The sequence below is a fragment of the Typopeltis vanoorti genome, chromosome 1 (assembly GCF_054136105.1).
Source record: "Typopeltis vanoorti isolate ZY-2024b chromosome 1, IOZ_Tvanoo_1.0, whole genome shotgun sequence".
NCBI lineage: Eukaryota > Metazoa > Arthropoda > Arachnida > Uropygi > Thelyphonidae > Typopeltis > Typopeltis vanoorti.
In genome coordinates, this window is record NC_143549.1 from 48,642,963 (window position 1) to 48,660,821 (window position 17,859).

The 17,859-nt window shown below is 33.5% G+C and overlaps 1 protein-coding gene across 2 annotated transcripts in view; it reads left to right on the plus strand.

The window, feature by feature from the left end:
• The first annotated feature begins 4,640 nt into the window (after positions 1–4,640).
• The window catches only part of LOC150109957 (mitochondrial sodium/calcium exchanger protein-like), a 30,795-nt gene continuing 17,576 nt past the window's right edge, over positions 4,641–17,859 (plus strand). Inside the window, exons 1-12 of one of the 2 annotated variants that reach the window (XM_090397392.1) lie at positions 4,641–4,863; positions 5,397–5,549; positions 5,682–5,734; positions 7,977–8,034; positions 8,329–8,431; positions 9,163–9,330; positions 10,984–11,073; positions 12,333–12,413; positions 15,357–15,482; positions 15,790–15,977; positions 17,247–17,379; positions 17,495–17,694. In XM_090397392.1, the coding sequence (XP_090253518.1) occupies positions 4,819–4,863; positions 5,397–5,549; positions 5,682–5,734; positions 7,977–8,034; positions 8,329–8,431; positions 9,163–9,330; positions 10,984–11,073; positions 12,333–12,413; positions 15,357–15,482; positions 15,790–15,977; positions 17,247–17,379; positions 17,495–17,694 (1,398 nt within the window). In that variant the 5' untranslated portion in view covers positions 4,641–4,818. The remainder of the gene's footprint in view (positions 4,864–5,396; positions 5,550–5,681; positions 5,735–7,976; positions 8,035–8,328; positions 8,432–9,162; positions 9,331–10,983; positions 11,074–12,332; positions 12,414–15,356; positions 15,483–15,789; positions 15,978–17,246; positions 17,380–17,494; positions 17,695–17,859) is intronic. The other variant, XM_090397401.1, reaches the window with a different exon arrangement.

Here is a 17,859-nt window from a genome sequence, read left to right on the forward strand (position 1 = left end):
TTATAAAACATACATTCCAATACAAATGCAATAGAAAAATTGTTAGTTACAATAACACAATGGATAATGCTGAAAAAAACGACTTAATGGAAGATTGAAGAGGCTATCTAAAAAACGTTTTGATTCCTTAATAAGACTGAGCAGCTCTGCCTGTCGTTTACTATTTTAGTAGTAGAGACATTTAGCTTAATGATTCTGCTATTAAAAGGGAAAAAGGAGAATTTGTGACTGTCTTATTTTATGAAATGATCGCCTGGTACAGACTGCATGGTCACTAATGCATAAATCATACTATGCCTAAATGAACATTTACAACCAGATAAAGAAATTCCTTTCTGATGTTTTACAAGGAATGGCAGCAAAAAGTTGGTAGTCAAGAGTTGTTACTTAAGTTAGTCGCAGTAACTAAAGGAAGGATAGATTTACAAGATGCCGTAGCACACTTTTAATAACGGTATATAAAGATAAGGGCAGATAGATAGAGAAACGCAAGATATACTTAAAGAAACATGCGGGAACACAAAATAAATAAATTATCATGAGGAATGCACGTGGATTAAAGTTCACCAACTTCCCAATTTGGCACAAGTCAAGAGGAAAATGGAATGTTAAATATATATATATATATATGTTAATGCAGGCACAGGAATCAGATTTGCCCACAAACACAGCAGGAATCTGCGTTGTTTCAGAATTTAGTGTTACCAGGAGCACGCAGAAATCATAACCAAAATAATGCAGTCGGAGGACGAGAATTTAATATTAAATCAAAGAAATGTGTGATTTTTATTTCAGTATAGATTAAACCAATAACGAGACTTCTACTTCAAAAAGTAGGTAAACAAAAGTGAATTGTCTTTTTATTTTACAAAGAAAGCAAAGAGAAGTCTTTTACTATTTACTTTTGGAAATCGGTGGACAGCCGGTCTTCACTCTGAACCATTACCAATAGAGCTCACAGCTGTGTGATAATATTCAAGGGATCTGCGAGTCGATTTTTCTGAGATATAAACCGATGTTTCTTGAGATAATCCTACTTACCTGTGCTGGAAGTCGATTAATAAGAAACCGCTAAAAAGGCATATAAAAGTTCGTTTAGTCGGCGGGTAGACTTGAACCTATAATGATCTTTCTTCTGATAGTCTAGTACTATACTATGGAACCACAAACGTCACCACTAGAAGAACAAGATGGAATTAGATGAGGACCAGGGGATGTATGTCGAGTGGGTCTATGCAAAGATTATTTATTATACAGCTAACTCTTTTAATAACTAATAAAATATGTGGTTTCAAATTTCGAAGAAACAAATAGTAATAATCATGAAAATAATGAAAATAAAAATAAACATCTTCGATTTTCAATTTGATATTGACGTGCTACAAGCCATGCCATAATTTGAAAATCTCTTGATTAATTCTAACAGAATCAAGAATTGATGTTAACTGTGGAGTTTTTCGGCAAGACTACTTTGTGTAGGAAATAATTCCATACAAATCTATAACTTACTGTTTTTTTTCGGACGACAATAATCTTAATTTCCTCATATAATAACCTCCCTCATAGTAACTATAATTCTCATAATCTTAATCTTCAAGAATCTTCAGAATAGTCCACAAGAGATGTTTTTATAACAAAAACAATGGATTTAAAATGTACTGGGTGATGTAATATTTTATATTTCCTTTTAAACACTCATCACTGCTAATAATATTGAATTTATAGTGCTCAGTGATATGATATGCGGAAATTGTCTCTATACTAGCTCGTATATGCAGGTCTCTGGTTGACCGACTAGGAAGAGTATTCACATCCAAGCTCGTATCCTGCTGTGGACATGGCTGTTAGTGAAAGCTTTTATCTGCTAGATGAGTTTCGTTGTTCAGAACCCAACACTGAGCTTTTCAAGCCACTCAAGTGGTTTGTAAAGTTCATTGTTGGGTATAAAGCCAAGTTTTCTGATTAGATAATATTTGCCCATCCACCATGTATTAATGAATGGCAAATTTATAACGATTCACTTAATATTTCTATCAGTTTTATTCACCAAATATAACCCTTAGTTTTAATATCTTAATATGATCCAATAGAAAAAAAAATCATTGTTTGATATTTTTTAAAAACTCAGACTGTTCATAACGTATGTACACAATACGTATCTGAATGTATAGATCTATTTTTTCTGTGTAAACTTAAAAATAATTCATTTAAAAGTGAATAAATACGCTAATCATGTTATACTTGACTACTTATTCAGGCAACGCTGTTTGTAAAATAAGAAATATGAAATGTTTTTATCAAATAAATATTAGTAAAAATTGATGCGAATAATATTATGTGAATCGTGGCATATTTAAAAGTTGATTTCAAACTGCTGTCCCTGGAGGATGTCGTAGATGAGTCTTGCATTCTTTTCCAACGTGTTATGCATCTCAGTAATGCCCAGTTCTCGCTGTAGTTCCCATTAGAATTTTACTGCTCTCATGCAGAGCCACTGAGTTTACTGTGTCCGTGAATTGCCATGTTCTTCTAGCTGGTTGGCCTGTTTTGTGGGTTGAAAAATTGATTTGATAGAAAGGAAAACATTTTCCCTCTTAACTCATCTTCAATTAAACTCATTTATAAAACTTTTCGCATTCTATATGGAATTCAAACCCAGATCTTTCTGACCAGGACATCGTCGATACTTCATCGTCATAATATGCAAATACAATGAAACATAGTAGGAGTCCTAGTGTTGCAAAATTAGCTCCTCGTTCATCATATTCATCATATTCAAAATGCTACAAAGAAGAAGACTCCAATTCAGCTGTGCAATAGAATCCTCAAAAGGCCAATACACGTACCATAGACAGATCCCATCAGATATTTTATGAGCAAGTTATTATGTACAATCTCAAGATCATAAATCGATTTTTTGCGAATGATAACCTACTGAAGAAGATTAACGAGTCATGACAATCCCTAATCAATATTTTAATTAAATGGGAGAGCCCGTATTCGAACATAGCTCGATGAAAACTTTTAAACAGTATTGCAATCCCGTTAGAAGTTTAACATGTCATGTTGGTGGCACTGAAAGAATTTCATAATATGCAGTTTGACAGCAGAGTTTTGCTGACAGTGCAATGAGTTTTTTGACATACTCTGAAACTCTACTTAAGGGTATCACAAGTATGAACACAAAAGTTTCACTTTCTACAGGACATTTTCTCGAGTTCAAATCTGAAAAAGAGGAAGAAATTGGCCTGGAGACAACACTGCTAATGGTCTGACGGACATAGTTTCAACGAATATTTATAAAATCATTTGGAAAAACGCACGAGAAAACAGTTGCGTATATTAAATCTAAGCATATCGTAATCTTTCTTAATTTCGTTTTATGTACCAACACTTTTGGGTACATGGTGTAATTAACGAGATAACTAGTAGGATAGCAGTCAACTGGGATATGATGTTGTAATCTGAACACTGACAGTGTTTCATGTCATCAAGCGTAGTACATGGAAAGATTCTTCAAAGCCAGGATAATGCGCATGTTCCAGAGTCTCGTGCTCATCTTCAGAATGTAAATATGTGCAGAGTGAAATACCTTTCTTGGTGACTTTCCACAAAGTTTCCATAAACTTTCCACCGGATTTGGTTGTTGTTATTGTGTGAAATTATGGTTGAACCGACCAAGGCTAATATCAGCATTATGATGATTGACTGTGTGTCGTCGTACTGATACCCAGTCAACAATCTCTGATTGGTTTGTATGCAAGATGAAACACCTTCTATTTGCTTATGGAAGCGGTTAACTGACTTTCCGTTCAAAAAAAAAAACATCCTGGGGAGGGGTATACCCTAGGATGCGAAGAAGAAGAAGAAGAACAGCGATTCGCTCATTTTTTTCTTTTAAAAAAAGGAAGTACATATTTCTCTAGGACGCGCTAGTCTTTTCAAGGGAAGGACATTGCCTGACATAAGGTTTTAAGTTCAGAACACTATCTGAAAACATTAACATCAACGAGACTTATATGCTGTCTTGTTATAGTAGTGGAAGAGAGAGAGAGAGAGAGAGAGAGAGAGAGAGAGAGAGAGAGAGAGAGAGAGAGAGAGAGTCAGAAAATAAACCTTCCATTGATTCGATTTCTTCTTTATGTTAAAATGAAATATTTTTTATCCATTCTTTAGGATAAACTTTTTATTAAATGAAAAACGTGCGATTGATATATAATGAATACCACTTGACATCAATGACGCACGCATTATTATCAATGCATTTTCTTTTTCTACTTTTTGAAAAAGCTCTTCCGTAGAATTCTAGAAGAGCAATGATTCGCCCATTTTTCTCTCTAAAAAAGGTCATGAGATGGTTTGTGCTTGCCATCAACAAATCACTTCTCGCAGACGTCTCGTGCTACATTGTTGGCATTGGTAATTTGACGATATTTCAACCACGTAAGCACAACGTCAAATTCCTGTGATAATAGATAACAACTAGCTTGTGGGTTGTCCTAAACGGCAGGAAGGGATATTTTTTTTGTTATATCTGATAACAGGTGTTTGTTCTTCATCAAGTCTGAAGTGCATACCTCTAATAGGCTTGCAACACAATCGAGAACACCAGTATCACTTGTACCTTTGCTGATAAGACTTAGATGCTTCACGTACAGTCAAAGGTATTTAAAGTGTGGATGGAATCTCAGTCTAGTCAATAGGGAGGGTTTCGCTGGTGATGTATCCGCACCACGCAGCTACAGCACCCACGAAGAAATCTCGTCATCTTGTTAGGCGATACCGAAGACGGTCCAAATTAAGATTTTCTCAAGGATCATGGCGCTGAACGTCACGAACTTTAATTTTAGTGATTCAACCATGGTAAGTACTACACCCTGTTGTATAGGAATTATTAATAGGTACAATATGTTTGCTGTTGTTGTAACGCTATGAGCCCAGTGTGTCATGTCTGATAACTGTCTGTGTATGAGACCATCTGCCTCTGTAAGAGAACCATCTAACTCGCCTTCGGCCGAAAAGTCTTTATAAAGGATCCTCGCATTCCAGCCCTGATTCGAACCCAACCATGGACATCCATACTGAGCTAGACTCAACTCACTATAAACTGTAATTCTTACTAGCTTATGCGATTAGATAGTTCAAATTCGTCTATGATATAGTACGGAATGCGAACCCTTAATTTGAATAAGAGTTTTGGATTCCATTATTTCGATCTACTTTGTTCAATTCGGACATTTTATTATTTTCCATTTCGAGCTACAATATGACGAATTCCGTATTTATGAAATAATTTTAGCGGAGGATTTTATTTGTAATTATAAGCATTACTGTCATTAATTATTTTGGGACATAAAACTGCGCACCAACTTTATTGTTTTCTTTTATTTTACTAGTGTAGAGAGGTGAACTCTCTTAACATTTCTGATCGCTGCGAGTTCGTCAAATCTATTGCAGACTGCAAAAGTCCGATTGGCTACATTGAGTACACGATTCAAGTATACTGTGCCTTCGGACCAGAGAAGGCACCTCTGGCTGTTTGTTTAAGTGTAAGTTTCTGAATCAACAATGAATTTAAATAAACAGACAATTAAGAAATCAACATCGCTTCATAATCTTTGTTATTGTTCTAATATTTACAGTTCAGATTTTAATTTATTAATTTCTGTTTATATTGACAGGTTATTTGGTTACTGTTCCTGTTCATAGCATTAGGAGTGACTGCAAATGACTTGTAAGTAATAGTTAAACGACATTTAGGTCTAGACACAATTAGTATATTTCTTTTATCGTTTGAATCAGCTTTAAACAAAACTGACGGTTGGCAACGACACTTGGGTTAAAAAAACAACTGCAGAGAATATTTCTGTGACGTAATAACGAACCTTTTAAAGACATGCAATTCTCTTACATATCATCATATAATTTTTTTTTTCATTAATCAATATTCGAGTTTTCTGATTCATTTCATTTTACTTATTTTTATTTTTATTTATATATGCAGGGTGTCCCAGAATTAGCTATCTATTTCAGTGAAATGGGACGAATTTGTGAAAAGTTCATATTCATTGATGTTTATCATGTTCAATATGTGTTATAAATGTAAAAAAATTTAATTATTTCATAATTTTATTTACATCTCCTTTCAGAACCCTAACCTAATAATGAATACACAAGATACAGGGAAATCGGACAAATCTATTAAACACTGACATAATGTCATGTTTATTACCTAAGTATGATACAAAAATAGATAGATTTATAAATCATAAGTCAGATCTTTATTGAGAACTTTCAACATGCGCTCCGTCTGTATCCCTACAAATTTCAAATCTATCCTTAGCGTTGCGAAACACATTTTGAAGCATTTCGGGAGTTAAGTCCTGCACTACCAACTGAATGTGTTCTTTAAGTTCAGCTAAACAATTAATCTTTTGGCGATAAATTTTTGTTTTTATGCAACCCCACGCAAAGAAATCCAGGGGTGTCAAATCCGGAGAACGTGGAGGAGGCCAATGGCGAGATCCTCCACGTGTAATTCACCGAATCGGAAAGAGTCTGTTGAGTTATTCTTGAACAATTAGTGCATAATGATACGGTGTTCCACCTTGTTGAAACACAACATTATCAAGAATGCCATCATCAAGAAGCCGTTGTTCAAGAAACTGCTGAAGCATTTCAAGGTAGCACTACCTGTTATGGATGCTTCCACGAAAGAAGAATAGGCCATAAATTTTGGATTTAGTCAAGCCACACGTTAATTTTTTGGAGAGGCGCTTTGATATTCTGTGACTTCAGATGATTTTTCATTGGACCAGATACGACAATTGTGTCGATTGACTTTACCACACGTATGGAAAGTCGCCTCATCACTGAATTAGATGTTATCCAATAAACAACGTTTTCGATATGATCCGGGGATTCAGCACCTGCTGCTCGATTTGGATAATCCTCTTCATTTAGACATGCAGTACATGAATGTGAAAAAGGCTTTTCATCAGTGTCGAACGCAAGATTTTATGAACTATGGTCTAGGATATGTTGAGTCTTCGACTGGCTTCTCTAGCCGACGTCGTTGATTCATCCTCGAACAATCGTGGTACTCCTTCGATACCGTTATGTGCTGTTCTTGAGCGTCCTCTTGGTGTACGGATCCATTTCTTTTAAATTTATTCACAACTTCAAGAATCGCTTTGCCTGTAGGACCGTTTCTGTGAAATTTCCTTGTAAATCTTTCTTCTGATTTCATTACATCGCACTCCTTTGATACGGGATGTTACAACCAAGATGCGTTCTTGTGTATTCATTATCAAAGTTAGGATTCTGAAAGGAGATGAAAATAAAATTATGAAATAATTTAGAAATTGTTACATTTATAACACATATTAAACATGATCATGAGTTTTTAAAAAATTGGTCTCGTTTCACTGAAATAGATAGCTAATTTTGGGACACCCTGTATATTTGTCTTTTTGGAAAAGACAGTTTTTGATTGAAAAGATTGTTTTTTTGGAAAAGACAATCCTACATATGTAATCACAATTCGAGGTGAATTAACCTGAAAAAATTTGAAAAATTTTTGAATTTGAAAAATAACCAGATCAGCATCTATCTAGAATAGTGAGACTTACCATCAGGTATTTAGCCTGCTGTATATATTACAAAATGAAAAAAAAAAAAGACGCTTTTTTTTTTTTTCCAATGCCCAATATCCACTCAAGTGGCCAAACTTTGAGACAACTTCATGGTAAAGGAGGATGTTTCTAGCACAACAGACGACACTTGGCAGATATCCGGCTATAAATTCAGGAAATCTCCAACCAAAGATTATGTGATAATCTACTTATATTGTATATTATTAATATATAAACAATGCTAGCAAATAAAGTAAAATATAAAACAAGAATGTAAATCATTTTTAGTTCTTTGCTTTTCTTCATTCATTTTATGTTTCATTTTTTTGTTTCTTTTTTTAGTTTGTGTCCTTCACTATTCGTCATCTCTAAAAGTCTTCGCATGTCCCAGAATGTTGCTGTATCCTTTGCTATTTCATGAGTGGTTCTTTTTCTATTTTAAATGTAACTAACTACATTCAACATAGAATTAAGTGTCAACGAAAGTATTGCAATTCTAACTTCGATTTCGGAAATAAAATACTTATACTTTACAAAGCATACGAATAACTTCGAAATTAAATTAATACAAACGTACAACTCGATGGAAACGGCGATTCTATAATGTATATTTGCATTTTATATGAGATATTTATAACATATCAGTTGTTAATTATTTTTATTTTTGTATTGTCCTTAATTATTTCTTTCAAAGGGAGTTACATTACTGGCCTTCGGCAATGGTTCACCGGATATATTTTCCGCCATAGCAGGAATACAACAAGGAAAAACAGAAATGGTTATTGGCGGACTGATAGGTAGGTGGCGCTTTATTTGCTGTTGAATAAAACAATGCAACAAAATGTGTGCGCCCGAGAAATGTAATAATAAATTCCAAAATACAGATTTAAAAAAAAAATAAAGCGATGAAACGAAGAGTAAAGAAAAGTGGCATAATTAACCTAAATTCCAGTGCAGTCATTAAAAATAAAGAGTTCTATTAGTGTTCAGTAATCTCATTTTAGATTGCAAATTTTATGGTTCGCTAAAGATAAGCTACCTTTCAATATTAGCACGAACATTAGGCTTAGCGATAGAAAAGAAAAAAATCTCTTTCTTACTATACCCTTTGCGCTTCGTTCAAATGCTTTCATCAGAAGTTGAAAAATCACTTGGTGCTATAATTAATGTTTTCGTCAAGCAGTGTTGTATTAATACCGGATCATAAACAGCCGTCACTTTTACGAAAAAACCAAACTAATGAAAGAAAAAATAAATAAACGGTTTGCGAAATTCTTGATAGAAGAATCAATTCCCTGATATCTCAATTTCAGGAACTTTCTTTTGCCAAATACTAACACCTCCTCCCCCCCCCACGCACACTGACATAATCTTATCGTAGCATGAATGAAAAAATTAAATAACATAAAAATATAACAAAGTAATTAAGATTAGATCGAATTCTGAAATTCATTTCTAAACTAGTGTAACCTAAGTTGGGATAGCTTTTGTAATTAATGTTGTTTTATTCTTTCTTTTCGGCATGAAGGTGGAGGGATTTTTGTTACCACCGTGGTTGCTGGATCAATATTTCTTTCTCAGTCGTTCGCAATGATGAAAAGACCTTTCTTAAGAGATGTAGGTTTCTATGTTGGAGCAGCAAGCTGGGCGTTTTACTTGTTCTACAGTGGCACCATCTACATCCAACATGCAATAGGTATGCTTTCGTTTATGATATTCATAATTATCGTTCTACTTTCATATATTGTTAATTTATTTAGCAAAAACTGGACAAGACTTTGGTTTAAAATTTACTTATAGATATGTGGCCGATGTTAATCAACTCATTCGTTTACCGGCTAACACACCTTTAGATCAAATTATGCCAGGAAGGGATTCAGTCGTACGCGTAAAAGAAAGCTTATCATTAACCCCCCCTATTGTGAGATCCTAAAGAAATGAGTTTATTCATTCTTTTCTTTTATTTTTTTAGCTACATGGGTGACGCAAGAATCCTTTTCATATTCCCCGTTACCTAGAAGAAAATGTATGAAGAGGTATAGTGCTATAAGCACTGATCATGGAAGGAGGGTAACAACAATAGGCAAGCCTCAGTTAATACTTCATTGGCTACAGCATTGCCATCCAATACCCTCCCTGGGTACCCTTTTTAGTAGCCTTATATCTAAGTAAAGCCATCTCTAAAAATTCGGACGATCCCTAGACTACTCCATAGTGGCCGAAAGACCGTCCAGCTCAGCGTTGGTTCCACTCAGTGACGGGCTCCCCCACCACCGAGCAGAACTGCTCAAATTCCGAAGAAAAGCATTCACCGACAAAGCCCCTCACCCAGCCGTGCCGGAAAACACTTTCCCTGGAGACTAAAAATCGAACCTCTGCGACCCGGGGGGGGTGCAGAGATTTGAGTTCGCTTAATCACCGCATCTCACGGTCGATTCAAAATTCATTCACCGAGATTCTATCCTTATCATTGCTACTAGACGGGGTTATTACTGACTCGTAATATATTGTGAATATAAAAAGGTGTACTTAGTTCACTTATTTTTCATGTGTCTCTTTTCAATTTTATCAGTACTACAGGTTGGCTTTTGACTTCTTGTTTTATTTACGTTATTATTTTATTTATTTTTATATAGTCCGAAAATTCTTCTCTGGATACCAAAAATGGAACTTTTTCAAGCCACTCCAGGCTTCCAATAAACGGAGATGAAGAATATGATAAATAATTGTGATGTTATGAAATTCTCGGTGTTTAAATTCAAAATAGTGTCAGCAAAAACCAAATGTCATCAGAGTTCCGAAATCATGTCACAAAATATTTTTAAATTAATTAGATGGAATAAAACAACTATGAATAATTCTCTCTTTCAAGACTGTTGGTGCAGGTTCTTTTTCACGATTTTCAATAATCTATGGGGGAGGGGAGGGGAGTGGACGTTTATAACAAAGGTAAGCTAGCGCGAAAGAAACATTAATGGAATTAAATGAAAAACAAGGAGAAAAATCAAAGCTATAATTGATGGCAACGAAAATAATAATAAAGAAAAACTGATAATTACTTTCCGTAGGAATAGTATTTGGATAATCATAAATTTAATTGAATTTGTGCAATCGATAATTCTCAAACCTCATAATTAAGAAATGAACTCGAAGTTAACAATAAATACAAAATGACTTCGTGAAGAGCTGGTTGCTAAGGCAACACGTGCTATTTACTAAAGTTCCATAATATTGAAATTAATGTGCATATCAGTCGCTTTTAATAATAGAGTAAAATTTTTATATGAATTATTTAACGTTACAGTGTAATATAGTTTCATTTACTTCACATTTTGCTCTTTCTAACTAGGTTTTGTGTGCCTGTATATAGTATACATTATCGTAGTGGTAACAAGTCGATTAGTTCATCAAAAAACTCTAGGTTCTGCTAAACATCAAGGTAAATATTATCCTTTCCTTACCCTTTAAACAGAGGACACTTTAATAATTTTCACTGTTATTCTTTTATTTCAGAGTAGCTGCTTGAAGGTAAGTAAAGGCTGGCAATATCCATTGGACTAATGTGCGAAAAGCATATTGCATGACATCAATAACGTATTTTTTCTGTAAAACGATTTAAAAGACCCTTTAAATTCCAAAGAATAATAACCTATTTTATTCTAATAGTTACTATTCATGAAATTTCTTCGGTATCAGCCTTATAGGCAATAGTACTGGCTGTTGATGATAACTCTCATAGGATATGCTCATAAAAAGTTGTTATCAATTTATTTGTTAGATTATCTAATTCTAATAGCCGCCTCTAGGTGTCAGTACTTCCTTGTTGCTTTTAGTCGATATCAGTTTTATTATCTATCAGTTGATAGATAATAAAACTGCGAATAAAAGGAGAAACAATTATTTTATAAAGTCAGAAATGTTTGAATTCTTCCATCAGTTAAAACATGTTTAAATAATTATTATTTATCTTCATAAAGTTTAGTTATAATTTGAAAGAATAATCTGATTTGGAAATCACAGTTTTTGAGAGATTATTGATGGCTCCAGATCTCCTTTAATAATATTAAATAGCAGGGGCATGATCAGCAGGAAGGTCCAATGGGCTTCCGTAAGGTGGACGTACGCGCGCGCGCGCACACACACACACACATACACATTTTATGGATTTCTTTGTTATGAACTGATAATATCACGATAGCTGATAGTTCTAAAAGCGAATTTAAAATAGTTCGAACTGCCCTAGGAATACACACCCAATGGACCTCCCATTAGGAAATTCCTGCATAAACGACTTATACAAGTTGTTAATGAATATAATAACTATTCTTGGGAAAATTTATTTTTGCGAGATTTGAGCAACTCTTTTAGATTTTTAGGTTATAAGATTAGTTTATATAAGCAAGCTGTGGGAATTGATCCCATAGCAGAGTAGCTCTTCAAGGGCGAGCAATGCTGCTTGTCCTATCTAGGTTATTTTTAGTTTATCCCCGTAGGTTGACCTTTCCAACTACCATTCGCACATCGCACTCGACTTGCTGTTGCCGAAGTCAGCTAGCTACTAACTTTGAAAGACAAGAGAAGAAGTCAAGCAGGTAAAATCACTTACTGCTCAGGTTTGTACTTAGGCCTAGTTTGCTGATGTGTTGTAAGCTAAAGTACCATCAACTCGTTAATAGGTTTCTTTTTTGTTGTTTATAGAAGCAGAACAACCAGGCTTGACGTTTGGAGGAAAGATAGAGGACAGAGACAACCCTGAAGCCGTAGGAGTAGTTTTAACAGGTGGGTTCACTTGAATGTTCCCAATTATCTATCGCACAGTGGTTATCAGTCATAATTATTATAAGACAAGACTATCGTATCAAGAGTACCTAGCGCTATTAGTACTAGACTGTTTTTTCCAACTTTCAAAATGATTTTCAACTCATTTTTAACGAAGCTAAATTAAAATGTCCATTCATCAAAATACGTCAATTGCTTGTTTATCCATTTTAGTTTTTTTTTTTTAAGTCCCGTTAAATATGAAAGAAATTCCCGGTTTTTTGCATGTTTGACTTAATGGACTGCCATAGCTAAGTAATCTTGCTTCATATAAGCTAATGCTATGATAGAGCGATTAATCCTTTGTTATTTGATTAGTTATGTTTAAACGTGCATTTTCAAGTAGTTGGTCTGTTGTACAGAAGGGGAAAAACGAATTTTAGGGAGAAAGAAACGTTCTCACTTAGTTTTAATTTGAAAAGTTAAATTTAAATTTAAATTTTACTCGTTAGATGGGATTTCAATAATAATCGATTAATTTATACAACTTAAAGCGAAGAGTTACTAAAATAACAAATATTTTGTATATTTTACAATGTTCAATTACATCTAAAAGAGATGTTTTTTTAGTTACTTTGTTCAGATATTCATTCATTCATGTACACGCTAGAGTTTCGCGCACGCACACACACACACACACACACACACACACACACACACACACACACACACACACACACACACACACACACACACACACACACACACACACACACACACACACACACACACATTGACAACATGAGTAGACAAGGTAATTGTATACAGATAAGCAGACATTATATGGTTCAACTATACTGACTTATTGCAATCTCATAACGTAAAACTAAACAGAGGCTACAAAAATATTAAAATATCACGAATGAATATAAATCAAGAATTATACATGCTTAATTTTTTTTTTCTGTTTTTTTTTTTTTTTTTTTTTTTTTTCAAAGTAATCTACATAACTTCTTACAAATGTAGCTCGGATTTCAACAAATAGATAAGCCACAACTAGAAATAAACCCAGTCGGAGTATTTTAGAAAGTATCAAAAACTTCCTCGAGTTCTTATCCTGCAAAGATAGGGATGGAAGTCTGATTTTGGATACTTTGTCCATCCTGACTAAAAATGAACGTCCTCAATCTTCAAACAGAACACATCTATTAAATGTATAAAAGAATAACACTGATTCAAACAGTGAAAGAATACCACTTCAATTCTATATTTTTGAATTTAGCATATAGTAAACTAAAACAATGTATTTAGTAAATTAAAACAATTGCAATTTGTGGACAAACTCCAATTTTAAGCAAAATAGTTATTAATAATAAAATAATAGAACGGATAAATACTTTCAGTTATCTTGGATGTGAAATATGAAGAAGGAGAATATCATATGAAGACATAAAATTAAAAACTTCAACATTTTTACAGATTATAGGCCTGATAAAAAGAACACTCAACCGAACACGCTTGCAAATATACAATACTTTAGCAGTGCCCACATTATTATATGGCAGTGAAATTTGGGCAATAAGCAAACAAGATAAACAAAGAACAAAAACAGGTGAAATGAGATTTATGAGAAGAACTGCAAAATACACATTATTAGATCAAAAAAGGAACGAAGATATTTTTAAAGAACTAAAAACAAAATCAATAGAAGAAAGACTAAACAATTATAAACAAAAATGGATTGAACGTGTAAACCGAATGGCCAGGTATCCGGAAAGGTCATCGAAAAGGCAATTCATCGAACGACAATTCTTCGAAAATGCAATTCATCGAAAAAACAGTTCACCGAAAATTTTAAATTTTCGAAAATGTTATGAGAAAATTGATCCATTTAGAACAAAAACCGAATCGTGCAGAGTGAGATCGCAATGCTACCTTAATAGGGAAAATTATAGAACAATATGATTTCTTATAGTCTTTCTTGTCCGCTAACTGTTTCATGTCTGTTCATGGGACTGATTTTCCTGTTTCCGAAAGAAAAAGCCCACCCATCTCCGTATTATGCCTGCTAACTTACCTTCAGCTGAACAGGACTGATAGCAATTATCCGCGTGGTAAATGGGATTCAGACTACCCAGGTCTTTCTAACTAAACGGCTTCGTTTTTACCAACTGAACTGTGCAGGCTCCATTATTATTGTTGTTGCAAGTAGTAATATGCGACTTCGATACATCAATTATTATGGGATGAATTTTACTCATATTCGCTATTTGAAACTTTTACAAGAAAAAACCGTTCCAGTTTTCAGTTCAGCTATATTCGGGGCGACAAAGAAATAACATGTCCAAATTGCGTGTTACAATAACTCTCTGACTTAGCGGAATTAGTAGAAGTTGCCGGTACAAGAAGCTGTCTGCATGGTTCAGTTTTTGTTCTAAATTGATCAATGTTCTCATAACATTTTCGAAAATTAAAAATTTTTGGTGAATTGTTTTTTTTTCGATGAATTGTCTTTCGGTGAATTTTCATGTAACCGAATGACCAACACCCGACATTCTAAACAAATACTAAAATGTAAGCCAATTGGAAAGAGAAGGCAGAGTAGGCCTCAAAAAAGGATATTGGATGGATAATGAGACCAGAACAGACCAATATGGTCTATACCCGTAATTAATGTTATGATGATAATGATGATGATGGTGATGATGATGATGATTGGTGAAAGAAGCAGTGTGATTTGAAAAAGAAATAAAAAAATAAAAAATAAAAGAAATCAATCTATTTCTTAATTTTTAATAACTCAGATAGTACTGTCTTGTATACTTCTGTGGATTATTGCACTGCTTTGCGGAATTTAACAGCACTAAAAACTTTTTCTAATGTAGAAAGCAAAGCATTATGTAATGATCAAACATAAAGAACGCAGAATATCATATTAAATAATTACTTTTAATATTTTTGTAGCCTATTTTTCTTATCAAGATTCTTGGAACGAGAATGAACCAACACAGACTAATGGACAACTTTTTGGAAAAGACAATCCTGCATATGTAATCTCAATTCCAGGTGAATTAGCACCACAGGAGAGCAGTAAGTTTCGTTGTTTTTATGTCCTGATTGTTTTTAAATTTTCAGCTATTTATAATATTTTACATTTGATTTAGTCATCATTATTTAAAAAAAAATTCAGAGAATTGTAAGGAACCTATTAAAAATTCATATCAGTCGCAGAAATATTTTAGAAGTCTTCTTTTGAATTATTAAAAAAATAAAATTAATTTGTGATCAGTCATTAGTTAACTAGCACCGAATTCCTTTTAAAACATGTTGAAAGAATTCTCTTTCTAATGCTTTGAAACATACTTAGCGCTGTTGTTCAAACTGTAAATATTTTTAGGTGATTTTGATGTACCGACTGAAGCTATGAACATCCCTGAAAAATTACCTGCTTCAACAAACTTAACAGTACCAGAAAAAGAAGAAACAACGAGCGAATGCTTTCATCTTATACAGAAAGTTTTTCCCATTAATATTGACGAATGGAAGACACAAAGATGGTGGGAAAGAATGATAGATTTGTGCAAGGTATTAATTTTGAACTCATAAGTTATATTGCTTTTTATCAATCGTTATCATTAATAATCAATCTTTAATTCATTTTAATCAATTAGATTAATCGTCTATGTGATTAACAATCAGATTAATTTATAATTTAATTATAATTTTAATGACGACATTAAATATTTACATCAAATAAAAAATGAATGTTTAATAAATAAAAAAATTACAAAAATTAGCTACTCAATATTTAAAAAAATCTATTCAGTTGTCCCCTAAATCACAGTTCCCAGTGACCTAGTGGATAAGAGGATGCAATATAAATTAAATGTTTCATTTCTACTTTGAAAGAGTGTTGCTGAATAACCTTGTGTGGGTAAAAATTCTGTTGGAGATACGATTTCAACCGAATAGATGCTGAGTATTATCCATTTAAAGGAGATGGATAAATGTTCATCCAATCTGGCTTGTAACTGTTCTCTCTGCATAGCTGCTAAAATATGGCGACTTGAAACTTCACCAAGTTTTAGCAGCTCTCTTTCAAACAGACCTTCCAGCTAGAGATATTAGAGATATATTTATCCTATTGTCAGCTCGCGAGCCCGAATCATTTGGAAAAGCATGCTGACTGAGTATTGTTTAATGATCTGAAGGAGAATTGTTAACAACGAGATCCATAGTGATGTCATAGCATATTTACGCATATGCAAACTAATTAGGGGCTAATTTTTATGCGACTCTTTCCTCCCACGAAAAGTTTTAAGTTTTAAAGTTTTGTATTTAATTTTTTTTTTCATCTTTATTGTTTTACGTAATCCAGAAATTCTACTCTATAGACACCAAACAGAGAACTTTTTCAAATTTCCAATATGCAGTTAGATGATGATGATGATGATCAAACACCCGGTGATGAAATTCGTCTCCAATCTAACTACATCCGCAAGTATCCCTTCCTATTGTAGATTCGAACCCTTTAGCCGGTTGGTTGGAAAGTGGGTACATTAACCACTCGGCCAACCAGGTAACCAAATAACTGATAATTTTATTAGTAGAGTATAATTAAAATATATTTAATTAATAAAACGATATTAAATATTTTTTATTTTAATATAATGATTTTAAATAATCAAATACATAATAGTTTTAAATTATTATAAATAAATAATGGATTATAAAATAATGCATTTTGTTAGAATATATAATTAATTGTATTTATAAACAATAAACAATATTCGAAAAAACAATGATGGAAACAGTTTACATTTATGGATTTTTTTTTTTTTTTTTTTTTTTCAGTTTCCAGTGATGTTGGTGCTCGCTCTTACCACTCCCGTTGTCGATTACAAGAGCAAGAACCACAACTGGTGTCGCATTCTAAACGTTCTCCACTGCATTACAGGACCTGCTTTTATCACCTTGGTTACAGGACGTAAGTGTTGCTAGGCAAACTTATTTTGTTTACTGTGTTGTTCCATTCTATAAATTTTAGTGTCGCGATGATTTCCTCTTGTTTCTGATATCTGCGACCGCATTTTCTCTTCTAGTTGCATTTAACATGATAGCTGGGGTTGTTCCCGTAATAGCTGTGGTTTTAGCCATCTCTGCTGGTGTAGCATTGGCGGTGTTTTTTATGACTTCTCATCGTAATCAGCCACGCTTTCAATGGATCTTTGCTTATCTTGGATTCGCTGTCGCAGTCACGTGGATTTATTGTGTAGCTAATGAAATTGTCAGCTTACTACAGGTGAGACATTTTTAAAATCAAATTAGATTAATGCAAATATATAATTTTAAATACAAGTCATAAAATGGGGTTACATGATATCACCATATTATTAAATATAATAAAAAAAAGTACGACTATTTTCATGTAAAATATTTAATAATATTATTTACACCATTTTATTAT